General features: G+C 45.8%; 1 protein-coding gene across 1 annotated transcript in view; it reads right to left on the bottom strand.

Moving 5' to 3' along the window:
- Window positions 1-26785, bottom strand: part of UTRN (utrophin) — a 1458479-nt gene that overhangs the window by 1118024 nt on the left and 313670 nt on the right. Inside the window, exons 13-17 of the mRNA XM_029594027.1 lie at window positions 24490-24609; window positions 21694-21795; window positions 17855-17962; window positions 15314-15493; window positions 10555-10724 (exon numbers count right to left, since the gene is read on the bottom strand). Of these exons, the coding sequence (XP_029449887.1) occupies window positions 10555-10724; window positions 15314-15493; window positions 17855-17962; window positions 21694-21795; window positions 24490-24609 (680 nt within the window). The remainder of the gene's footprint in view (window positions 1-10554; window positions 10725-15313; window positions 15494-17854; window positions 17963-21693; window positions 21796-24489; window positions 24610-26785) is intronic.

Here is a 26785-nt window from a genome sequence, read left to right as displayed (position 1 = left end):
GCCTCCAATCCCCAAGTCTATGCTCAATCTCTCATCCTCTCTTTTTCCCCATCCTGAATTTCCAACTAATCCCCAAATCACTGCCTCTTCCCAATCCCCGCCCTATTACAAAGTCCCCATTTTCCTCCTACCCAAAGCACATATTCTGATGCAATTGCTGAATTCCCACTCTTGCAACCAATCTCCGAGTTTCTGCTCTTCAAAGCAATCCCTGCATCCCCCTTTCCCATCCAAATTCAGTCCCGATTCTCTCCTCCCCTCCACCTACCCCAAAAGTTTCAAAACCTGTTCATCCTGCCTCCTAGGGCCACTCTCCCTCTCAGCAATCCAGTCCTGCCCAGTAGGTGAGCAGTGCTAGCAGCCCAGCACTTCTAATCTGCTCATCCTGCCACCAACACTTCTCCCTCCTGCACAGTTCAAAGTAAAACAAAAACAAGTCTAACACCTTATCTATTAACTGCACTGGAGAGAGACATTTGTGGTAGAAGAAGTGGGTTAGAATCACCAGGGAGGGAGTTGGGGCAGTGGCCTTGTGCAGTTGGAGGCTATGGTGCCAGTCTCATGTGTTCAAATTCCGAAAGCTTGAACACACGGGGCCACTAAAGTGCCACTATGGGTGGAGGAAAAGGAGGCTGAGAGGTAGCGATCCACAACGGCAGCTACAAATTGGGGACCCAGCAGTGTGGGGACAGATACATAACCAGCTCAGTGTCACTGACTTGAGTCCGATGCTGGACAAGCACAGAGAAACAATGAAATGAATTACATGGCAGACGTCAAACTTAAGATGACAGAAGTTGCTGAACACAATAACATGAATTTCAAACCAACAAGGCTAATGTTTGACCTTGAAGAAACTCAGATGACTCACTAAAGTCCAAAAGTAAGAAAGCTAAGGCTCCCGGATGTGGCAGAAAGGCTCAGCACCAACATCTCAACTTATGGAATATATTTACAAATGACGAGCAAGGGGATCCACAGTCAAGGCTATAGAAATTCCTCTGAAAGTCTTTCATATCGCAAAATGTTGTCATCCTTCTTGTGGCTTTAAAGCATATCTGAAATGGTGCTCTCGCTTCATGAAAAGGCATGACAGCCAAACATAGATGCTTTTCAATTGCACAATACCTGCCTGATTATTTTGAAGACCAGTTAGGCAAGTACCAGTGTTTCATAACAAGGCTGTTAAAGCAACATAACTACAGCACTTGTCATATTGCCAACACAGATCAGACATCTCTCACATTTGACATTTCTTTTATTCAAACTATGGCTGTCGAAGCAGAAAAAAAATCTATCACTAAGATCTAGTGAAAATGTTCACATCATAATCAGATCATATGGAGCTGGGAAGAAGATGCTGACAAACTCTCCCAAAAAATGTTACATGGCCACAAGGCATAATTTGACATGCATTATGAAAAGGATGGATGGATGAATCAATGCTTAGCCAAAGGCTGCTTGGTGATTCAAAGGAGCTCTTAGAAAAGTTGTATGCTGGTTTTTGACACTTTTAGGTAGAAATGAATGTCAAGCATCAAGGCTATCTTGTATGATAGTCAGACAGATCTAAAAATAATTTCCAGAGGCCAATTGTAAGTGATGGACATCAGTTGCAACTGACCATTTAAACAGATAAAAGAGTGGTTTTACTCTGGAGGCCAGTGTTTACACTATCAGGTAGCCAGAGTGCACAGGGCCGAATTACATGCCTAGCTCCTTATTTTATACATATCTCGACTAAGATTTAGAAAATTTACCTCATGATCGCCATACTTACGCAATGGACTATTAAGGTGTTCCTCCAATCTAGTGCATGTCTATTTATTTATTTATAAGCATTTAATATTCTGCCTTTACCGAATCCAATTTAGATATTGATCTGATATCTTGACTCATACGTGGGGGTGGGTGGGTATAAAAAAAACCCACTATCAATACACTTTAACCATAAGACGTGCTTAAGGATCCAGGGAAATATTGACATAGCCACTATGAGGTAGAATGTTGAGAAGGGTAACTTCTCCAGTGAAGTGGTTACTGTATGTTGGTATGGAATCAATATAAAGTCCCGCTATCTCCTCAGTGAGACAATATAGAAGACATGCTGTAAAAATATAAGAAGTGCCATGTTGGGTCAGACCAAGCTCCATCAAGCCCAGCATTCTGCCTCTGACAGCGGCCAGTCCAGGTCACAAGTACCCATCAGATCCCTCATAGTTGATTTATGTCTTGATCTCATACCAAGGGATAAAAGCCCTGACTTTCACAAGTTTACCCAGCTAATAACTGTTTATGGACTTTTCTTTCAGGAACCTGTCCAGCCCTCTTTTGAATCACACTATGCTAATTGTCTTGACCATATCCTCTAGCAAAGATTCCATAGCTTGATTGTGTGCTGAGCGAAAAAAAATACTTGCTATGATTTGTTTTAAATTTGTTGGTTGCTAGCTTCCTGGAGTGTTTTCTAGTTCTAGTGTTGTTTGAAAGGATAAAAAAGTTTCCTATTTACCTATTCCACCCTACTCATAATTTTATAAATCTCAATTATATCCCTTCTCAGTCGTCTTTTCTTTCAACTAAAGAGCCCTAATCTGTTTATTCTTTCTCCATAAGAAAGTTTTTCCATCGCCCTTATTTTTTTCACCCTCCTCTGTACCATTTCAATGTCCGCTATATCTTTTTTGAGGTGCAGTGAGCAGAACTGCACATAAAACACATTTCAAAGTATTCCAATGCAAAAAAAGATCTAAGTTCTCTTATCATTTTTACTTTTAAATAAACATTATGAGTCGCTTACTGTATATATTTCTCTAAGCATAGATCTGAGTCCAAAATTATACTCAAAGATCTTACTTCTTTATTCATCATCATTCAACTTCATTCAATTTCACTCCCTTTTGGACCTCCCCTGTTCCTAGCCAAAGTATCTCCATTTTAGTAGGATTTACAACCGAATAACTATTTTTTAACCATTGAGCTAAATGGAAAAGACAAAGATTTATATGCAAAAAATCTGTAAGGGAGTTGGACCCTTCAGCCGAGATAAGGTTGGCGCTACCACCAGGAGAGGGTCCCTGGTGGTCCTCGTCGTTGGGAGGCGGAACAGGCAGAGAAGACCCCCACTGGAGCTTCACTTATACCAGCCCTCGTTCCCCGCAGATTGAGCCTTTGGGTACCGGGGCCGACAGGACTTAGGCGAGGGTGTCTCGAGGTATGGAACCAGAGTAAGAGGCTAAAGCGGCGTCGGGCAGGCAGAAGTCGAGGCAGGCGGCAGACAGATGAAGCCAGAAACAGGCAGACAAAGCCAGGAACAGGCAGCAAACAGATGAAGACAGAGAGATAGGCTGGAGGTCAGGCAAGTGGAGGTCAAGCAGAATCAGGTTACCAGACGGAGGTCAGACAAGAGGAGGTCGAGCAGAGTCAGGTTACCAGTTGGAGGTCAAGCAGAGTCAGGTTACCAGGTGGAGGTCAGGCAGGCAGAGGTCAAGCATTCAGGCAGGCAGAGTCAAAACCAGGAGATCGATCTGGAAGGGCGAGGAGCAGGAAGGCTAGGCACAGGAATCTAGGAGCAGGCAGAAATGCTGGATCAGGAATCAAGGCAGGAATACTGGAACAGGAATCAAGGCAGGAACGCAGAATTAGCACTCTAAACAGTGCAGGACCCGTTGCCGAGGCGAAGTGATGGTGGCAGGACCGGGTATAAATACCCGGGGCATCTGACATCATCTCTATGCTCCGAAAAGGGTTTTCCCGCCACTGGTCCTTTAAATCTGGCAAAGCGGCTCATGCATGCGCGCCCAGGGAGTCGGGCCGAAAACAGCGAGTAGGTAGCGTGGGACCGCCACGAGAGCAGGCTGCAGTTGTGGCGTCCGATTAGAAGAGGTGGGGGGAGAGGCCAACATTGGCTTCCTTCCCGTCCAGGTGAGGGGGCCCGGCCGTGGTCTTTTACAGCCGGGGACCCTAACAGTACCCCCTCTTTTGCGCCCCATTTTAGAAGGTTCAGGCTTCCTCGGATGGGCGGCGTGGAACTGCTGGAGTAGTGCCTTATTGGGAATGTCAGAGGAGGGTTCCCATGTATTCTCGACGGGTCCGAACCCCTCCCAGGCAATCAAATATTCCCACCTTCCGCGTAGATGTCTCACATCCAGGATTTCCTTGACTTGGTATATTTGTTCCTCCTCTGCCGAGACATCCTGAGGTTTGAGAGTCTTGCGCTGTCACCAAGATAATGCTAGAGGTTTCAAGAAAAACACATGAAATGATTATGAATCCTTAGGGAGGATGGTAGTCTCAGGTGGTATGTGACAGGACCAACTCGCTCAATGACGGAGAAGGGGCCAATGTATCGAGGGGCTAGCCTCATTGAGGGCACCCGAAAGCGGATGTGGCAGGTACTAAGCCATACCTGGTCCCCAGGATTTAAGAGGGGAGCCAGACATCTATGTTTATTGGTTCCCTTCTTCGCCTCCTCTGCTGCCCGGCGGAGATTGTGCTGTGTGTCGGTCCGAAGAACGAGCAATTGCTGGGCCATGAGCTGAGCCGTAGGCAAGAGAACCGAAAGAGGCATAGGGAGCGGTGGTGCCGGTTGCCTACCATAGACCAACATGAATGGTGAGAAACCGGTTGCAGAGTGGGTGTGAGAGTTATGAGAGAACTCTGCCCAAGGGAGCATGATAGACCAGTCATCTTGACTGTCGTTTATGAAGGAATGGAGGAAGGTTCTTAAGGACCGGTTGATCCGCTCAGCCTGGCCGTTGCCCTGTGGGTGATATGCACTCCAGGAGAGAGGGGGTGCCAGCATGGCCATTTGGCTAGGGCCTACAATGTTCAAAGGGCCTACTTTTGTTCGGCAAAATTTTTAAAAAAGCTAAATATATCTATTTCTAACATGTATAAATAAAAATTTCAATTGTAATTGAAGAATTTGCTAACAAAAAAGCTCGTAAAGCCTTCTTAAATAAATAAAAATTATTTGGGAAATTTAGAAAACAATTTCTCTTATGAAGTATCACATCAGAACCTTACATAGGGGCCTTCTTTTCTTAGCTGGAAAGGGCCTAATTCCTGCTCTCTCCGGCCCTGGAGGTATGCGGTGGTGAAGTTGAGCTGGATACCGAATTTCTTACACAGTGATCGCCAGAAGTTGGCTGTGAATTGGACCCCGCAGTCGGAGGCAATGTATTGCGGGAGTCCATGAAGGCGAAAGATGTGCTTGGTGAACAGCTGGGCCAGTTCAGGAGCCGTGGGAAGTTTAGGGAGAGGCGTGAAATGAACCATCTTCAAGAACCTATCGACAACGACCAAGATGACAAGGTGGCCACCTGACGGGGGCAGGTCAACTATGAAGTCAGTTGAGAAATGGGTCCACGGTTCCTTAGGCACGGGCAGTGGCTGTAGGAGGACCCAGGGGCATCCAGTCAAAGGCTTTTGTTGGACAGATGTTGGACAGGAGCCGACATAGTCCTGTTCCATCCGTGGCCACCAATAATATCGCTGTAATAAGTCCAGCATGCGCGCCCTTCCTGGGTGTCCAGCGATGAGGGAGTCGTGGGCCCAGGCTAGGGCCTTCCACCTGCGGCGGAGGGGAACTACAGTCTTCTCGGGAGGGATAGCCTGGGTGGCAGCCAGAAAAACCTTTGCAGGATCAAGGATGTACTGTGGAATTACGGGAGTATCTCTGGTCTCGAAGGCTCTGGAGAGGGCATTGGGCTTGTACATTCTTGGAGGCCGGCCGGTAATGCAGAGGGAAGTAGAACCAGCTAAAGAATAATGACCAATGAGCTTGACAGGGGGTTAATCGTTGGGCTTGGCTGAGATATTCCAAATTCTTGTGGTCCGTAAAGACTGTAGTGGAATGTTGGGCCCCCTCAAACCACTGTCGCCATTCTTCGAATGCCATCTTGATGGCAAGGAGTTCTTTATCCCCAATGATATAGTTCCTTTTGGCAGAGGAGAACCATCGTGAAAAGTACGAGCATGGCAGTAGAGCACCCTTGTCTGAGTATTGGCTTAGCACAGCCCCCATGGTGGTGTCGGAGGCGTCTACCTCCTCTACAAAGAAACGCGAGGGGCGGGGATGTCGAAGACATGTATCCTGGAGGAAGGCATTCTTCAGGGCGCAGAAGGCCTCGATTGCTTGAGGCGGCCAAATGCATGGGCTCGGCCCCTTTCTTGGTGAGCGCAGTATGGGGTGCCACTAGTCTGGAGTACTGTGGAATAAAGTGTCTGTAGAATTTGGCAAAACCTAGAAACTGCTGCATTGCCCCTAGTCCTGATGGTTGTAGCCAGTTCTGGATGCTGGTAGTCTTTTCTGGGTCCATGTGGAATCTGGAGGTTGAGACGATAAAGCCCAGGAAAGGCAGAGATTCTCATTCAAACAAGCATTTCTCCAACTTGGCATATAGCTTATGGTCCCGTAGCCGCTGGAGTACGCGTCTAACCTCTTGACGATGGGATGGCAGATCTTGAGAGTAAATCAGTACATCATCTAGGTATACGATGGAGTGGAGCATGTCCCAGAAAACCTCATTCACGAGGTGTTGGAAGACCACAGGGGCATTTCACAAGCCGAAAGGCATCACCAAATATTCATAGTGACCACCCCGGGTGTTAAAAGCGGTCTTCCACTTGTCGCCAGGTTTTATTCATACGAGGTTGTAGGCCCCTCGGAGATCCAATTTCGTTAACACCCTGGCCCCCTGAAGGCGATCTACTAGTTCTGGAATGAGGGGTAACGGGAACCGATCTCTCCTAGTGATAGCGTTCAGTCAGTGATAGTCAATACAGGGCCGCAAGGACCCATCCTTCTTAGCTATGAAGAAGAAGCCGGCGCCAGCCAGCGAGGTAGAAGGGCGAATCAACTCCCGGTTGAGGTTCTCCTAGATATATTTGGACATTGCCTGGGTTTTAGGTAGCGATAGCAGGTATACCCGACCACGCGGTGGAGTTGTACCAGGGAGGAGATGAATAGCGCAGTCAAACGGGCAATGTTCGGGTAGCGTCTCCGCCCTTTCTTTGGAGAAGACATCAGCGAATTCAGCATATTCGGTGGCAGGGCGGGCGAGGTGGTGGCCAGGTGAGCCCCTGGCCGTGACACTTCTTGGATGAAGGTGGTGTGGCACTGAGGACCCCAGGAGGCAATCTGCAGGTTCTCCCAATCGATCCAGGGAGAATGTGTCTGGAGCCAGGGTAGGCCCAGAACTAATGGGTGTATAGCCTTCTCAAGCACAAAGACGGAGATCTGCTCTTCATGGAGAATGCCAGTGCATAACCTCACCAGGGTGGTCACATGGGTAATCCTTCCCGGCAGAGGGTCCCCACGGATAGAAGAAATCACCAGTGGTGGCATCTGAGGCAACATGGAAAGTTCCAATTGGTGGGCCAGGTCTGCGAGGATAAAGTTTTCCCCAGCTCCAGAGCCAATCAGGGCCTGGGTCAAGAAGATGCCCTTGGAATGGAGGATAGTCACGGGAGCGGTGCATTGGGGAGTTGGAGTGGTACAGCCCAGGGTCATCTCCCCACTGACACCTAGGCTCTGGAGTTTACCGGTCTCTTGGGACATTGCGCCAGCATGTGCCCCTTGCCAGACACAATCTTAAAGACCGCCTTCGTAGTTTTTCCTCGGAAGTAAGTCGGCTACGGCCAAGCTGCATTGGCTCCTCTCCTCATGCTTGGCCTGGATCAGAAGCCAGCAGTGGCATCCAGGGCCAGGAGAAGGATGGTGCCAGGGGCACGGTCCTCTGAGCAGGCCGGACTTCACGGAGACGTTGCTGGATGCAGCGGTCAATATACCTAGAGAGATCAATGAGCCCCTCCAAATCCTCCGGGAGCTCCCAGGTGGCCAGTTCATCCTTTACCTTAGGAGACAGCCCCTCCAAGAAGATGCTCCTTAGTTTATCCTCTCGCCACTCTAGTTCCGAAGCTAAGGTGTAGAATTACACTGCGCACTCTGCCAATGGGCATGGCCCCTGGCAAAGGTGGAAGAGGTCGGACGCCGCTGCGGTCTGTCGACCAAGCTCATCGAAGACCTGTTTGAACATCTGTATAAACCGTGGAAGGTCTTGGAGCAGCGGATCTCTGCCTTCCCACAAGGGGGAGGCCCAGGCCAGGCCCTTCCCATCCAGGAGTGATAAAATGGAAGTAGTTTTGATGCCATCGCTGGCAAACTGGGATGGCTGCAGGGGAAAAATGCATGAAGCAGTGGTTTAGAAACCCCCGACACTGCCGTGGATCCCCTGTCTAGCGCAGGAGAGCAGGTAGATGGAGGGTGGCCGAGGATGTAGGCGGCATCGCTGGAACAGGGAGGAGAGCGTTGGACGCCGAGGTGGCGTCTAGCCGGCTTACCGGCCACTCCACTGTGGAGGCCAGCATTTCCAGGCATTGCTGTTGCTGCTGGAGTCTCTGGGCCAGTCCTGGGATAGCCTGCAGGCCGGTCAGGTCCACCATGTCCATGGCCTCATCAAACTGTAAGGGAAGTGGACCCTTGAGCTGAGATAAGGCTGGCGCTACCACCAGGAGAGGGCCCCTGGTGGTCCTCGTTGTCGGAATGCCCCACTGGAGCTTCACCTATACCAGCCCTCGTTCCCTGCAGGTTGAGCCCTCGGGTACCGAGGCAGGAAGGACTTAGGCGGGGGTCTCTCGAGGCATGGAACCAGAGGAAGAGGCTGAAGCGGCATTGGGCAGGCGGCAGACAGACGAAGCCAGGAACAGGCCAGAGGTCAGGATGGGCGGCAAACAGGCGAAGACAGAGAGACGGGCTGGAGGTCAGGCAGGCGGAGGTCAAGCAGAGTCAGGTTACCAGGCGGAGGTCAGGCAGACAGAGGTCAAGCAGAGTCAGGCAGGCACAGTCAAAACCAGGAGGTCAATCTGGAAGGGCGAGGAGCAGGAAGGCTAGGCATAGGTATCTAGGAGCAGGTAGGAATGCTGGATTAGGAATCAAGCAGGAACACTGGATCAGGAATCAACGCAGGAACTTATAATTTGCACTCTAAACAGAGCAGGACACTAGCGCATCCCTAGCACCTCTTTTTGGACAGGAATGGCGGCTGTCAGCAGGTTTGACAGCGTCGGTTCTCGAGCCCGCTGACAGCCACAGATTCGGAAACCGGATGCCGACAAAATTGAGCGTCCAGTTTTCAACCCCTGCACCGGGGGCTGATTTTAAATTTTTTTTTTTTAATTTTTGGGACCTCAGACTTAATATCGCCATGATATTAAGTCGGAGGGTGCACAGAAAAGCAGTTTTTACTGCTTTTCTGTGCACTTCCCCAGCGCCAGCAGAAATTAACGCCTACCTTTGGGTAGGCGCTAATTTCTTAAAGTAAAATGTGCGGCTTGGCTGCACATTTTACTTACTGTATCGCACGGGAATGACTAATAGGGCCATCAACAAGCATTTGCATGTTGCGGGCGCTATTAGTCTCGGGGGAGTTGGACGCGCGTTTTCGACTCGCTATTACCCCTTACTGAATAAGGGGTAAAGCTAGCGCGTCGAAAATGCGCGTCCAAATGCGGGTTAACAGTGCGCTCCGCCGAAGCACACTGTACTGTATCGGCCTGTCTATTGGTTACCCCTTGTTTACAGAATAGGATTTAAGCTGCTATGTATATTTCGTAACTTCATGAATGCTCTCCACAATATCTGTCTAATGCCATTTCCAGTTATCAGGCAAATTGAGTTTTACGCTACTCACAGAAAGCACTGATTACTATTTCCATAGTTAGATTAGTTGAAACAAACTGAAGAGCTTTTTCTTGTGCAGCCTGGCAATATGAAATGCTTTACCAATAAATCTCTGGCTATTGGATAATAATGTTGCATTCCACAAGCAATATAAAAGCCTTTCCATAGATCTATTGTAATCTGTCCTTTTTGTTATAAGCTTAGGGATAGATGAGAGCGCGTGCGTCCATATGCATGTGGTTTCCGACGGGTGCACATGGATGCGCGCATTTTATAACATGCGGTCAGTCCGTGACTCAAACATGTGGGGGGGGGGGGGGGGTATTTTTTACTTTACATGCGGCAAAGCAATTTCATTTTTTCCAGTTCTCTCCAGTTTGCTCCAATTAAGGAGAGAATTGGGAGTGAACTTCCCTAGCCCTAACCTTACCCTTCCAGCTTTTCTCCTCTCCTCTCCTCTCCTCCCCAACCCCTAACCCCTACCTATCTACCCTATTTTTCTTTTTATTAACTTACCTGCTCCTTCGGAGCACAAGTAAGTTCCGTACGCCGGCCTAATGGCACTGTCCTGGCCTAATGGAGCTGTCCCAGCCTGCTCCCTCTCCCCGTCCAGACCCCACCCCCGCCCTGCCCCTTTCTAGAGGCCCAGCACTTCGGCGCGTACCGGGGATTACGCACGTAGCTGGGCCCCTTCGAAAATGCGCACAATGAGCACAGGGCCCAGCCACACGAGTGACTTCCGGTATTTGTGTGCATGTTTTAAAATCGGGCCTTTAGTGTTTATGTTTTGGCTGTACATATAGGAAGAGATGGTTTATAGATCCAATAAATATATAAAAACTGAGCTTTTGAATAATTAACAATCTTACTTTTTCTTAGCATCTGTGTCCAAATGTATTTGCCGTTTCTTTGGTGGAGGCGGAGGGGGTATTTCTTGTTTGCAGATTTTAGCTCTTCCTTCTTCCCTCATGGAAATGGTTTCTGTAACAATTTTCTGCGTCACGTGGGGCATTCCTAGTTTTCCCGCTGCCTGGGTAACCTGTAACAAGATTGTTTTTACACAGTAGTTAAGAACGTGTCAGCTAATATATGTCCACCCAAAATCTCAAAATTAGCTTAAAAAGAGAAGCAATAAAGAGGCTAGGCACATTACCTTGAATTAAGCTAAGGAATGTTTAAAGATGCAAGATTTGGGGGATAAAATGTCCATTCTTGGTTTTTATGCCATTTACAGCCAACCAACAAGGTCATTCATCAAATTGTATTAGGGTCTTATCACGGGCATTAGGGCCCTAATGCCAGCGATAACGCCATAATGCACGCAATAAATAACGCATCATGAGATACGTATGCAAATTTTAAAAATGTAGTCAAAAAGGCAGGAGTTTGGGCGGAGTTTATGAAATTGAGGGGTGTTTAACATTGCCTGTGATAGTGTAACGCATGCTATCGCACATTTTAAAGCTGGAAATAACTACACCTTTCTACCTGGCGTTATGCTCTGCATTATGCCAGAAACAGGATTTGAGATAAAAATAGCAAATCCCGTTTCAGGCAGGAGAGGGAGAGAGGGGGGAGTGAAAGAGGGGGGGAGTGAAAGAGGGGGGGAGTGAAAGAGGGGGGGGAGAGGAGAGAAAGAGAGAGAGACTCTGTGGAAACACACATATTAGTCAACTTTTTATACCACTGTAAGAGGGGCAACTAGAAACTCAAAATGAGGTTTTGGCGGTGGGCTAGATTTTGGGGGGCAGTTTTACATGCACAGTCAGAGGTATGAACAGCATAGTACACATCAGTGGAGATTTTATGTGATTTGGAGTGAGGAAAGGTAAACAAAGATGAGATTTGTACAATGTACTCTCAACCTAGATTGACAGCAGTTAGGTAGAGCATGCATCAAGCTAGGTCGAGAGTACATTGTACAAATCTCATCTTTATTTACCTTTCCTCACTCTAAATCACATCAAATCTTCACTGATGTGTACTGTGTTGTTCGTACCTCTGACTGTGCATGTAAAACTGCCCCCCAAAACCTAGGCCTAAATTAGGAAAGGTGTTTGTACACAATCATATAAAGGACTGAAGAGTGTCTGCAACAACTTTATCATACTCAAAAGCAAATTAAACTTGGAAGTATTCTTAACTCACATTAGTCAATGTGGTTTTTTTATTTTTTTATTCTTCCATATTTTCAACCAATTTAAATGACAACATTTAAGAAATACCTACCACTAACCATGGGGAAGACCAATGGCTCACTGACATGGTTGTGCATTGCCAAGCAGGACAACAGTCCTGCAAAGTCTCCCACATTAGATGGAAAGTCTATTTCCCATAAGGAGGCAGGAAACTCCTGCCCAACAGGAGCAACCTGGGGCGGCAAACAGAGCGCAGGCTTGACTGCTCCATGCTGCCTTCTCACTCGCCCCACCTGTCAGCAGCAACACACTGCAGGAGCAGCAAAGCAGGGTCTATGGGGACTAAGCTTGTGCAGTCTGAACCCATGGGACCTCTCCCACCCCTTTCCCCTATACATTTCCTGTTTAAAGTGTGCCAGGCAATTATAGGGGGAACTGTGTGGAATTATAATAGTGAGTAAATACTATCACTCTCTGTAAATAATGTCTTTATACATCTAGTATTTGGAAGATATGGCCATTTTTTAATATACTTTGACACTGTATTTTCCGAGATGATTTAACAATGACAAACCAGTCACCTCCTTTGTTGATTTATTAAAACAATTTCTAAAGCCAGTTAGTGCAACCTCCTCTCCTTGCTTTTGTACACTGAATGATGATTTTTGTATTGTCCCTCTTTTTGGTTTACAATTTTTTTTTGTTTGATTTATATGAATTGGGTTATATTTTCAAAAAAATATTTTAATTATTTAGAGCTAATTACTGGAGACATGTCTACCTACTTTCTGCCATGTTCACTTCCTGCAAGTTAAGTTAGTGCCGCCAACCAATTTGCGGTTTGTATGTAACCCCAAATGAATTGAAAGAAACTCCAAAAGCCATGAATCCAGCACATGTTGATGAGATTTGGAAGATATAACATTGCAAAGATTATAGATATCAGCAAAACAGGACCAATAGCCCTATAAGCTCTGTCTAGGTGCCCAGGCTTACTAGGAATAACCTGATACAGGATGCAGTGAGAGATGGCTACGATGCTCGGCTCACTATAGGCAAGAGTTAAAAATGTTTATTCCCACATCAGCCCTAGGGAAAATAGGATATTTTGGAGATATCGATTTTCTTTCATTAGATCAATGACAAAAAATTTGCTCAGGTGTTACTGCATATTAGTTGAAAAAGGGACCTAGAAGGCCCTCAAAGCTCATATACAGCATCAGTTATCATTTTTGCTGGACCCGTAAAAGTTACACAACCTCCAAACTATCTTACTAATGAACAGCTGAGCCATTTCAATAATAGACCCATCTTGCCATGGCACATTGAGTGTAACGAAGAAGTCTGAGCATGACCTCGATGAGTGGAAGAGATCATGAAAATCACAAGACTGCATGCTCCTCTGAGTCTTCAACACGACATTTGATAGGGCTAGAAGCAGAGCAAAGCATTTGTACTTTTTGGGGGTAATTTTCAAAACCGTTTCTGTGCACAAACCCTGGCTGCCCTGAAACATCCTGGTTACATGCATACTTTTTATCCGCTCTGCAGAAAGATGTTCCAGAGGGTGGGTGGGAGACACGGAGGGCAGTGGACTCTTCTGTGCATACTTTCATATTTTTAAAAGTGTGTGCACAAGTTATGCCCGGCTCCACCAAATGACCGGGGATTTTTAAAGTAAATTTATGCAGATAACTTTACTTTGAAAATCCTTAGTAAAGCCTGCATTTACAATGTACATGCAAGACTTGAAAGCTATGGGGTTGTTTGAAAATTGCCCTCTTTAGGATTGCTTACTAGTTTATTCCTTGCCTGATCTATGAGTGAAACAAATCCAGGCTCTCTTCCCTCAAAAAGAAAGTTTTGTTTGGAAAGGTGGATTATATTTTTTTTCCTCCATCCATCTCTAAGTAAAGATCATTTAATGCACCTTTTAATTTCACAGAGTTCACTGGAGCCTCTCCAGAAACGGTTGGAACAGTGGGTCCTACATCTTGTGTCCACGTCCATCTTGGCTACTTAAAGCCAGACATTCCTAGCAGTTGGATCCTAGTCAGTCAACAACTACACTTACTGGGGCAGATTTTCAAAGCCCTATGCGCGTAAATCCAGGAGGGGTTACGCGCACCGGGCCTATTTTCAAAAGGCCCGGCGGTGCACGTAAAGCCCCGGGACGCGCATATGTCCCGAGGCTTTTCTGAATGGGCAGTCCGGGGGCGTGGCTGGGCGGTCTGGGGACGATTCAGGAGGCGTGGCAGAGGACTCCGGCACAGCGGCCGGGGGATCGCACGCCGGCACAGCACTCGGCCGGCGTGCACAAGTTACACCTGCCTCTGGCAGGCGTAACTTCTAAAACAAAGGTACAGGGGGTTTTTTTCGGGCTGGGGGGTGGGACAGGTAGAGGAAGGGAGGGGAAGGTGGGGGGGAAGGAAATTTCACTCCGAGGCCGCTCCGATTTCGGAGCGGCCTCGGAGGGAATGGCGAAAGCCAGCTGGTCTCCCCGAGGGCTCGGCGCCTGCAAGGTGCACTAGTGTGCACCCCCTTGCGCACGCCAACCCCTGATTTTATAACATGCGCACGGCTGCGTGCGCATGTTATAAAATCGGGCGTACGTTTGTGCGCACCAGGTAGTGCGCACAAATGTACCCCCCGCGTGTAACTTTTAAAATCTGCCCCACTGGTTTTATGTTTGAAAGGGTTCTGCTTTATCTGGAGAACTTTTTGATGGACCATATCCCATTAAATCATATATAGGATTTGTCTGACTGGGGGTGGGAGTAAAAAAAAACTTGAAAAACTGGAAGTCAGATTTGTTTGCATATTGGACAGAGCTTTCTCTGCTGCTAGATTTGACTGACTACTAAACTCTGCTTCAAGAAGACTGAGATTCTGCCTGCCAGCCACCTTCAAGGTGAAGCTAAAGACGTCCCTTCTCTTTCAACTTTGTGTGTTTTATCTGCTTTTATTATTGTAAATATTTTTTCAGCTGTGCGCAACAGCTTAACCAACTTCAAGCACTCACACTATAAATTCATAATTAATAAAACAACTCTAGTTAATCTTATTATTTCAGAAATCTTGTTGCACGTGGGCCAAATCTAACATCTTGGTGATCCAGGTAGATTCCAATTAATCACTAGTTCCTATGGCACTTGTTTATTAACTCTGAGATTGCTATGTTACATTTTTTTTTCACAATTTATGGAGAACGTGTTTACATTTTTTCTCTTGACTGTACAATTTCTCTTGGATCTTCTCTGGCTGTGATCTAACATACATGATATTTTATTATCTTTTCTTTCTTTTCCTGAGTTTGAAGTGTATCAAATTTTTCATGGTTTTTCTTTAAAAATGCATTCGTGATGTGTAACTTGATAAAAATCCATTAAATAAAACACATTTTTTTAAAAAATCGTTCTGCATGACTCCAGATGATTAATACATTGGAAAATGGCAGAGTACTAGAACACTGTCAGCACCCTCTAAGTACCTGGTCAGAATAGTCCTCCAGTTCCTGCACTAAGCTGTCCCACCTCTGAGTAAGTTCTTCCATATTGTCATTAATTTCTTTGGAAGATTTCTTGTTCTTGAGCAGTTCAGCCACATCCTGCCCGATCTCCCCCAACTGGTCTAAGGTGTGACGTTTCATCCCCATGTCTTCTTTCAAAATCTAAGGGAAAATAAAACATTCATCAGCCTTTCCCACCTGGCAGACAAAGGCTGCCTCTTTACTCTCCACCTGATCTGAAATTGTTTGAAGCATGATCCTATGTGCTACAACTCTATCAAACCCTGCTTTCTGAACGTGTGGCAGAACTCTGCAATGAGACACAGTTAGTTGAGTTTTTTTATGTCTTATACAGTAGGGTAAGCAATATTTTGTGGGGTGGGAGTGGGAGATGTGCCGGAGGTCGCTGAAGATAAAATCTGCCCGAGAGGCATCTTCCCTTTTAGCCCCTGGCCAGCTGAGGTACTCAGAAAAAAAATAATGTACAATATAAAAGAATGCATTTTGAAATAAGCGTTTACCAGAGATTCTCATCTCTCCTTTCATATGTAGAGTTTCTGCTAAGGGTTGAATTTTACCCTAAGCTTTGAAGTATTTTTACCTTAATTCTTGGTTCCATTGATTAAGAACAAAATTTTCACTTTTCAAAAGAGAAGAAAAAGGAGTCCACTGGGGTCACCATGTAATCCACATTAAACTTTGATTTTCACAAGATCCATACTTAACTCATAGGTCCCCTTCCATGCTTTACTACCAACGTTTGCAAAAATCCCCCCCAGTCACCAAACTTGTAGGGTCATTTATCAAAACACGATGTGGGGTTATCGCGTGTGTTAGAGCATTAGCGCACGTGATAATGCCCTATCGCATGCAATAGCTACTGCATTGCGGTGGTAAAATTTAAATGAGGGAAAGGGGAGACGTAGGGCGGGGTCTGAGCAGGGTTAGGGAAATGTTTTTCCCGGTACCACTGCAGGTGATGTTTTAGACATTATCATCGGCAGTAGCGCTTGAAATAACACCAGCTTTTACAGTGGCCCTATGGGGGCGATAGTGTGCACCAGGCCGCAACCGCAGCAGGTGAAAACTCACCGCCGTGATGCGGCTGGGTGCACGCTATCGCCCCTCCCCCCCCCCCCCCAGCCATTTTTCCTTCGCGGCTCATCATTCCGCTGTAAACATCGCGGAATGATGAATCCTCCTATTGGTGAGGCTGTTTACTAAGAAAATCCAGCCTCTGATTGTCATTGAAGTTTGGGCTTTAACCGTGATCCCACAAGGCAGGTTACCCCAGCCATCTTGGAAGCCTGATATAGTCATACCACTGCTGTCTGGGGTTGTACCAAAGGCCATTCTAAATTAGGAAGCTTGTTACTGATTTTTTTCTTGTTGGAGATCAGGTTAAAGTTGGTAGGCTTCTTTAAAATATTTGTGTGTACCTTCTATCTTTCCTCAATAATAGACTTTATTTAATTTATTTATTTATTTAGGCATTTTATATACCGTCATTCCAACAGAGGATCACAACGGTTTATAAAATCAACACTCATATTCTAGGTCAACACAACATTTAAAACATGTTAGTCAGGGGCTAACACAGTGGTTCGAGATACATAAGTTCCATTTCAATAACCTTCATGTATTGGTAAGTTTCTTAATCCAGTCAGGCAAGGCCAGGGGCCGGTCAGCAGTGGCAGCCCAGCAGCGCTCCAATCACCTGCCTGTATTCGGGGCTCGGACTGACTCTCCTCCTGCTCGGCCTCTCCCAGAGCAGTGCCTCATTTGTTGCTACTTCCGGCTGCCCTCCTGGGAGTTGCAGAGGAAGCGGAGAGTCAAACCGGAATCCCAAAGACAGGCAGGCAGAATCTGCATTGTAAAAAAAATCAACACTTGACCTGAAAGGGAAAAGGGGGAGGGGGTTGGGGGGGGGCAGCTGGCTGCCCCCCCCCCCTCCCAGGGATCAAGTCCTGCTCCATGGAAAAGCCGGCAACCCCAGCTGGAGTCCTCAAGTCAGAGTTTCTCAGTCCACTAGGTGGGAACATTTTCCTCAGATCCTCTCAATCCTGAGAGAGGGGCAGGCAATGTCCTTCATGCCTCTGTTTGGGGGAGGGGATTCCTCAGTGTTTCACAGCAGAGGTGAATGTCTCCTCAGAGTTAAATAATCCAAGGGGGTTTAACTAGAGCAGGGGTTCTTAACTTGGGCTCCTTAGAAGGGTTTCATGGGGGTCTGTGAACCGGATGCAAACAAAATATTGAGTGTATTTGTTTATGTGCATTTTTCAAGGCACAGGGACCATAGTTTTCATCAGATTCTCAAAGGGTTCCTGACTCAAAAATTGGTCAAGAAGCACTGAACTAGAGCATGGTTGACACAGAAAATTACTCCAAGCTCTAAGAAGGCCTCTGAGGGAAAGGAAAATAGACAAACCCACCGGGGCAAGAGCAAAGAAAATATTTTTTATTCTCTCCTTGCTAGGAACCCCGCTAAAGAATCTGCATGCTTCAGCACAAAAATATGCCTACCGCCAGTTTTCGAACATTTACACTCAGCTCAGTTTGGTCTCTGAAGTCGCTCTTCTGGATTTTACATAAAGCACCTTCCTTCTCAGTCAGCCAGGCTTTAAACAAGCACTGCAAAAGAAGAGTGAACCACTGGAATATTTTGTGCTTCATTAACATAAAACCTGTTGAAATCTATCCCGCTACCCATCAATAGGAAAGACTTACAAGACCAAAACGTACAATAGGATCCAACTAAAGCCTATGGATACACTTATCCAGCTAACTTAACCAGGATATTCAATGGCGCGGCAGCTGGATTTTCTGGTTATGCGGCTAGAATGTAGCTCCCTACAGCAATGAATATCACCTTTTTGCCATTTAGATGGATAAATGTTCAGTTATCCATCTAAATGGCTTTTGAATATTGACTTCATGGCTCTTAATATGGATTAACTCCACCAGAGGTAAGGGCAAATTTCAGCCCAACATAGTATCTATACCCTAAGTTAGATAAAGGCCATGCAATTATTTTAGGATATTTCTGTGAGGTAAGTTTATGCATATTCAGGACCTCAGTGATATCTGTGATCTAGCAATGACAATTTTTCCCTCTCCCCTTCGGCAACAAACTCGGACCTCGATATTTCCGAGAAGTAAACAGGCCACAACTTTACTAGCAATTATAATTTAATAGCTTTACAACATGAAAAACACATTTACAACATTTTCAGAACTGCAGCATAATTAGTAAGGGGAATGGTCATGTTGGCACCAACCTAACAAATACTCCAGTTGCTTTTGCAACTTTATTTATAAATTTTTCAATGAGAAATCCACTGACACTCAAACAGTAGTATTGGAGTACCATTACAAACAGCAGGTTCCTCCATATCCTAATAGATTTACAATGTTGAGTTTTTCCCTACTATAAGCTAGGACAGAGCTTCCATTTGGCAAAGTACGTGGTTGCCTAGAGCACCACATATTGGAGGCATCAAAATCCCACCAACGTCAGGTCCCTGGACACCAGCAGAGCCTATCACACTGGCAGCCAAATATCACTATAGGAGCCAAGGCTTGGGATTGTCAACAGAGCCCATCCTGCCAGGAATCGAAGAGCGCAGAACAGTCACCAATAGGTAAGTTTTACTGGGGGGGGGGGGGGGGGGGGGGGGGGGGGAGGGTGGAAGAAGAACATAGCCTAGAGCACTAATACCCTTGCACCAGCACTGGCTATCAGCCCAAGTATGACAGGTTTATCTATTTACTTCATTGTTATTTGTTTGGAGAGCCAATATCCCAATATGCCTAGTAGATGCACCCAGAAAAATAATATTTTGCACAGTGATTTTAAATTATAGCCCTTTGCTTTCTATAATTAATCACATAAAAAATAGGAAGAGAGGGCCTAAAATCCTTCTGCCTTTTTTCAAGATGGCTTTCTGCCACACCTAGCCTTCTGTCCACATATAATTGGTGGGCCTGATAAGAAACTGAGCGGCCCTTCCTCTCCTCCCCTGTCCCTCCCACATTCCCTATCATACCAAGATCACCAGGAAGACGGATGGAGTTTTGATGCATCAGCAACATCATGAGCCTGGCCGCCTAAGGAGATTAAGAAAGTGTAAAGGAGTGGACCTTCACCCCCTCTTTAACCTGTACGGGACCAGGCATCCAGCCTAGTACAACTTAAAACCCAGAGACAGAGAAAAGTCTGTGGACGGCACCCTGCTGAGAATAGTAGGCCCAACATCTCCAGGAGAAGGCAGAGTCTGAATCCTCTCTTTTGTAAGGTAATGGTGGAAGTACATTGCTGGAAATAAGCAGTTTACATTGTTTGTATGCTCAGTGATGTGAATAAAGCTAGAATCTTTAAGAAGAAGGGCTGTAGTCCTGTGTGGATTATGTCTCCAACCTGAAAGTTACTTGGCTATCCCACATATGATGTTAGAAATGGGATTTCCACCCTGTGCTCTGCACAGGCAGAAACCCAAGTCTACAGGGAAGGAAAAGAAAGTAGAGAAGGCAAAGAAAGTTGTTGTTGTGTGTTGCTTACCAAAGAAGCAATACGGCTAGCTGTGCACAAAGCAGAGAGAACTTTAAAAGGCCGTGGCTCGGAGAGGGTCAACAGAGCCAAACAGCATAAAATGTTTTCTTTAATTCAGAGAGCTGGGTCTTAGGGCCTGAAGAAAAGTAAGAACTATAAAGGTTTTATTGCAAGGAAGAAGAGAAGCTCCATTTGCTTAGACAGGGAAGAAAAAGCGACTCATTTGCTGGACAAGCCAGGTTTATTTTTCTTTTTCCAAAAAAAAAAAGAGAGAACAGTTTGTTGCTGTATATGGTTGAACAGGGCATGGCCCTGAAGAAAGTGAAGCTGCCAGAGTTGGTGTGGTTTTTGGACAGGGCATCTCCCTCCAGCAGCAAGAAATCAGCCTTGACTGTGGGAAAGCATGACCCAGCTGAAAATGCAAGCTGTGATTCAAAGCCTCCTGGAAGGACAGAAGCATTTTCAAGAGTGGACCATAGAGAACCAGATGGCTTGGACAGGTACCTTGAAAGAAGAGGAAGTAAGCAATGTGTACCTAACTGACAGCCGTCCAGAACTAAAGCTGGGGAAGGGTTCACTGCAACTGGAAGCAAAGGAAGCAGAGCAGTCATATGAATCACATGACGGGTACTTCATCCTCCAGAGGGATAAAGGCTCAAAGGAAGATAATAGCAGCCAAGATGCTGGAGCCAGAGAGCAGCCTGTGGATAGTATAATGGGAAACCTTGGCACAGAACCAGGGAGCACACACCTGGAAGAGGTGGCAAAAGAAAAGCCCAGATTGCAAGTACAGGCACAGCACAGCGCAAGAAAAGAGAATGGAACTCAGGTGAATGAACCTGCAATGGCTGTGACTGACATGCAAGAAAGCTCAAACAGGCAACACAGACTGCCTGGAATGAGGCAGTGCAGAATGGCCTGATGGAAGCAGCACAGACTGCCTGAGGAAGACAGTACGGAGGAGCCAGAAAGAGATGCTGTGGAGAGGTCAGAGAGAGTGGCTGCCGAGAGCACAGACAAGAGGCGTTGCAGACAGCCCAGATGGAGGCGCTATAGAGAGATCAGACAGAGGCACTATAGAGAGGCTAGATAGAGGCACTATACAGAAGCCAGAGGAAAGCACTGCAGAATGACCAGGGGGGGGCGCTGCATTCAGAGGCAATGCAGAAGAGGTAGAAGGCACCTTGAGAAAAATGGAAAGATTGTTGAAGCCTGAAGGAAGGCGTGTTTCCCAGCAAGTGGAAAAAAAGCCACCACGGAAACACCCAAGTAGAGTTCAGAAAGTCCAGCCAAGGGAGGACTGGAACTCAGAGCCCCAGATGAACTCATATCAAAGACTTCTGGTGGACACTGGGCCAAGGGCACAGGGGGTGGTTGTGAAGTATGGTGGTTGGTTATGGGTAACCGCAAGGAGAAGGCAAGAGCATAACCATATGGCCCTTTACCCCCTTTTTAACCTGTTATGGGACCAGGCATCTAGCTTGGTCCACTTTAAAACCCATAGAGGGAGAGAGCATTATAGGTGGGAACCTGCTGGGCAGGATAAGAGGCTGGGCCCAGCTGGGAACAAGAGGCCACAGTGTCTCGAGAAGGCAGCTTTGGAATCCTTTCTATTATAAGATAATGGTGAAAGTACACTGCTGGAGGTAAGCAGTCTACAATGTTTGTATGCTAAGTGGTGTAAATAAAGCTAGAATCTTTAAGCTGGAATCCTGTGCGGATTATGTCTCCAGCCTGAAAGTTACTTGGCTATTCCACAGATGACTTCTAAGTTCTTTCTTTAAACCCCGATGCTGATAGCACTCTCTCTTACCTGCTCCTCCAGCAGTTCCTGCCATAGTATAAGAATTTCCTGCAGTTTCTTCCAGCGGTCCTCGGTCCAGCGGCACACAGCTGCCCATCGCTCTCCAAGTCTCTAAAACAACCAAGAAATGAAAGGAGGTCTCAAAACACCTAACAGAGATTACTAACTCTGAAACTACTGATGCTTTCTCTCCCAATAAACAAGTCTGAAACTCCTTGCCTCAACACATGCAGTGAAATTCTCTCCTAGTATTACAGTGTTCACAAATATTTAAAATCTGCCTAATTACATAGGGCCCAGTTTTCAGCGACATCCAACTTTCAGGCCGATTCAGTAAAGTCCGCGGGAGAGCGGACGAACGCCCGCTCTCCCGGCGCGCACACAGGCCACTCGCCTGTGAGCACGATGCAGTATTTAAATTAGGCCCGGCGGTAGAAACAGGCAAAAGGAGGCGCTAGGGATACTAGCGCGTCCCTAGCGCCTCCTTTTGGCCTGGAGCGGCGGCTGTCAGCGGGTTTGACAGCCGACGCTGAAATTTGCCGGCGTCTGTTCTCAAACCCACTGACAGCTACAGGCTCAGAAACCAGATGCCAGCAAAATTTAGCGTCCGGTTTTCGACCCGACAGCTGACTTCAAATTCTTTTTCTTTTTTTACTTTTTTTATCCTTCGGGACCTCCGAATTAATATCGCCATGATATTAAATCGAAGGGTGCACAGAAAAGAAGTTTTTACTGTGTACTTTCCCGGTGCCGGAAGAAATTAGCACCTACCTTTGGGTAGGCGCTAATTTCTGAAAGCAAAATGTGTGGCTTGGCTGTACATTTAACTTTCTGAATCACGCGGGCATACCTAATAAGGCCATCAACATGCATTTGCATGTTGAGGGCGCTATTAGGTTCGGCGGGTTGGACACGCGTTTTCCACCCCTTACTGAAAAAGGGGTAAGGGAAAATGCGTGTCCAGTGACAGGTTAACAGTGCGCTCCATCGGATAAGACTTACTCAGCTAATTTACATGGGATATTCAATAGCATGGCTATGCTGCTGAACATCCCATATTTGGCACTACTTTGTCAGATAAATGTTATCCGGCTAGATTAGACCTGATCTATGACAGGTCTAACTTTTTAGAATAAATTAATCAGATAAATCCGAATATCGACACTTATCCAGCTAAGTAGCACCACCCCATTATGCCCAATGCCTGTCCACTGCATATCCGGCTATCTATATAGCCCAGTGATGGCCACTGAAACATAGCCAGATATTCAGCGGCTGTCACTTAGCTAGATAAGTCCCTACTTATCCGGCTAAGTAGCGTTCAGTGTTTTTGAATATCGGGGATATAATTATCGACAAAAAAATATCAAATGTTGAGCCAAGGATTTTTAATTATTTTTCTAAAAAAAAAAACTTTAACCATGTAATATTAAACCAAAATAGAAACATATATTACACAATGACATAACCAATATGAAGTAGCGTGGTGGCCATGTTAGTCCATTTGAATATCCAGAATTAATAGTTAACAAATAAAAACAGAAAAATATATATTAGATTAAATGTTTTTATTGGACTAAGTTAATGCATTTTTTGACTAGCTTTTGACCGCTAAAACTCTCTTTCTTCAGGTCAGAATGCAAAAATCTTAGACCAGCTCTCGAAAACTAATCAAGAAATGTATTAACTTAGTCCAATAAAAAGGAATCACTTGATATATATTTCTTTGTTATCCTTTATTTCTGGGCATAACTGATATGAGCAGCCACTCTCAGAAACATCTTCTGTTCTCTTGTTTTCAAAAGTGATCATCATGGATGGAGTTGCTATGATAGCCCATAACTTCTCCTCATTACCAGGTTGCACCAATTTCATTGTCATGCAGAAGTAACAGCTTATTTCACGAGTACAACTGCTGCAATATATAAGAAGCTAAGCCCACAAATTTCAGGAAAAGGACAAGGATCTGTCTGTAAAATACCAAAGAGTCTGCTTGCCATATGGCAAGTGATAAGAATCAAAGTTTGCCGTTTTCACTGCACTTACATTCCTTCTGCTAACTATGCGGTGCTGCAGTGATTTGCCTTACAAAAAGAACCGTATCCGGTGACCGCTCTCCAAATCACTGCTGAAAATCTCTGCAACACACTGAAATCATCAAGCAACACTAGATAGATGGCTCTGGCATCTTCCCTGGGCTACCCTGATCTCTCTGTGTAAGTAGCAGCCCTTCCCCAACTTGTACTATGCCACTTGGCAAGTTTTCAACTGATATGACTTCCCTGACAGCACAGTTAACTAGCCCTGGGCTACAGCAGTGGGGAATTTTTTCACACAACCACCGCACATGCTAGACACCCATATCTAATCCTAGTGAAAAGGCACCTCACATCCTCAAAGGTCCCCCTCTCTTCTGATCTTAAAGGGCTCACTTTTAACACCATATGCTTACAATATTTACTGATTTTTACTGAAAAATTTGGGAGGAGGGCTTCTAGTATTTTTCTTAAAAAAAAACAACAACCCACATCTGACAGGTCATGCCACCAGAAATGCTCCCAAGCTCTGCTTATATTAACACTATGTTTTACCCACCTGGTTATGAGAGCGTGTAACTGACATCAGCAACCTATATCTTCTAGCTTTTCATACTATATGTGAATAATTCAAAGAAAATACAGCACATGCTCTGGCCATTACTAAGAACAAATGTTGTGGGAAACTTCTTGAAAACAATATTTATACGCCTCTCCCCCTCCCATGCATCACTCAGATTTGTATTTTCGCTCTTCGGCGTGCACTTACCTGCAGTTGCTCCTCCAGAGCAGCAGTGGCACTCTCCCCACTATTTTCATCAACAATCACCACCATGTGCGTTAGCGAGTTCACCTTCACCTGTTCAAGCTCAAGGTCACTCTGCAACTTCTGAGAGAAAAATACAATCTTCCTTAGAAAGGGAATCCCAGATAACGAAGCAATTAGTCAATCATTAATAAAAAAAAAATAATGCAAAATTGGATCTAGGTAATTTTTTTTTTTTTTAACACGTAAGAACATAACTGCAAATTTTAACAGAAATTTGGTTTCAATATCAAATTATAAAATAAACACAACTGTAAAACCAGGTACATAGTGAAGCTTATAAAGTATTTTTATCTAAAACGCTTCCTACCAAAGACAATGAGGCACAGGCATATCCAGGTCACAAATACTGTGAGATGTCAAAACACAAAGCAAACAAAGAGAAATCAGGAATAGTTTAGGAAAGAAAATCAAGGGAGGATGGGACAGAGATGACGACCATGAAGGTAGAAAGAGATCAGAACAGAGGCCACACCCAGCTGAATCTAGAGGAGGGGGCAAGCAGAGACGCCACCTGGCACATGGTAACTGGCAGGGGGGAAGACTGGGAGACTGGACAGCACCGACGGAGTGGCTTAATGTGCATTAGAGATGAGAACAGCTATGTGGGATCTGAAAAACAAAATGTAACAAACAGTGCAAATTAAAACAGCAAAAGAGAATAGGAGGAAATGAGTCAGCCAGTGAACATGTACATCCAAAAGTGGACAGAACTCAGGAGAAATTGGAAAGGAAAATCGAGCAAATCACACTGAACATCTAGAAGCATAACGCGGCCATTGCTGCAGGACACGTCTGTTTATTGAGGTAGCCTCAAGTCCAAGATTCCACAACCGGGCTTTACTGTGATACAGTCATTAAGGGGAAACACAAATACAGCCTGGCATACTCTTGCAGGTTTATGTACTACTACCGTCCCTTCTCCTCAGGGACAACACAGGGGTTTGGATTCAAACAGATTCAAACAGCAGGAGGTCTGGGCTTGGGAGAGTAAGCAAGCCCTCTCTGAGTGGCACAGTCTGTGCACAAGGGAGCCACACCACAGCTCAGAGGCAGAGCTCCAGCCCCCCAGCAGCACAGATCCCAGTTCAAATCCAGACAGAACAAGGAAAGTCACCCAAGAAGGCAGGACATGAGGGCAAGGCTGGAGTATAGAGAGGTGAGATCCATTCTATGATGCCCTTCAGAGTCTCAGAAGAGGGGTGAAAAGAAAACATCAGGACCACTCACAGAAAGCAAAGCGCACACGGCAGGACCAAGAGCAAAAGAAAAGGGAAAATGCTGCAGTGCCATAAAAAAGCTGAGTAATCCAATAAGAGGCTCGGTGCATTATTTGAATTGTAAGCTACAAGAAGCTCTACAGTCAGATGCAGTAAGTGAATTTTCATTAAATTATACAATTCTAACAATATAATTTCCTACAACTAAAGTTAGACGCTGTAAAGGATTGTATGTCCCAAAAGTACTGGCCCACCTTAAAAGAGCAGAGACTTTCCCTGATCCGCCTTGAGACCAGGCACAAGGAAAGGGAAACTTGCTGTTTCTCCACAGGAAACTGGAAGGCAGCCCAGCCGTGCCAAGGACACACAAAACTGGTCGGGAGTGGAGCGAGCAGCACAAGAAGGATCCAAGGTCAGTGGGCCTGGGAGAATCCTGTCCAGGCTGGACTGCGCCGCCTACCTGAATGTCAGAAAAGTTGATACTAAGGCAGAGAAGCCCTGGGGTTGCTCCTCCAAGGCTTCTCTGCCTTAGTATCAACTTAGCACCATTTTAGTTTCATTTTAGTACAGGGACTTTGAAGGGCAGATTAGCTACCTGGAGAAAGGGAGAGAGACTGAAACTAAAATGCACTTAGGGACTGTCTGTCTGCATAACTTAAAGGTGCACAAGCTACCAAGGGAACCAGCATGTTAAGAAAACGGAAGTAATAAGCTCCAGAGGGCCTCCAGGCTGATGGAGCTCACCAACTCCCATGCAAACACGAAAGATGTGCCTGCTTATTGGGCGTCCACAGATCTTACCCGATCTGCGCTCTTCTCCCTCCCTTCCCTGCCACGAATGTCTTTTCGCGTCTGTTCCATGCATACGAACGTTCTGCCACTGTTTCTGGCTCCCTAGCACCTCCTGCTGGAAAGGGTTCAAAGTCCCTGTGCCTCGACTGCTGATCATTTCTATAGTACTGCTAGACGTACACAGAGCTGTACATATACACACAAGAGACAGTCCCTTGCATGTCTAT

The sequence above is a fragment of the Rhinatrema bivittatum genome, chromosome 3 (assembly GCF_901001135.1).
Source record: "Rhinatrema bivittatum chromosome 3, aRhiBiv1.1, whole genome shotgun sequence".
NCBI classification, from domain to species: Eukaryota; Metazoa; Chordata; class Amphibia; order Gymnophiona; family Rhinatrematidae; genus Rhinatrema; species Rhinatrema bivittatum.
This window is presented reverse-complemented; position numbering and strand designations above follow the sequence as displayed.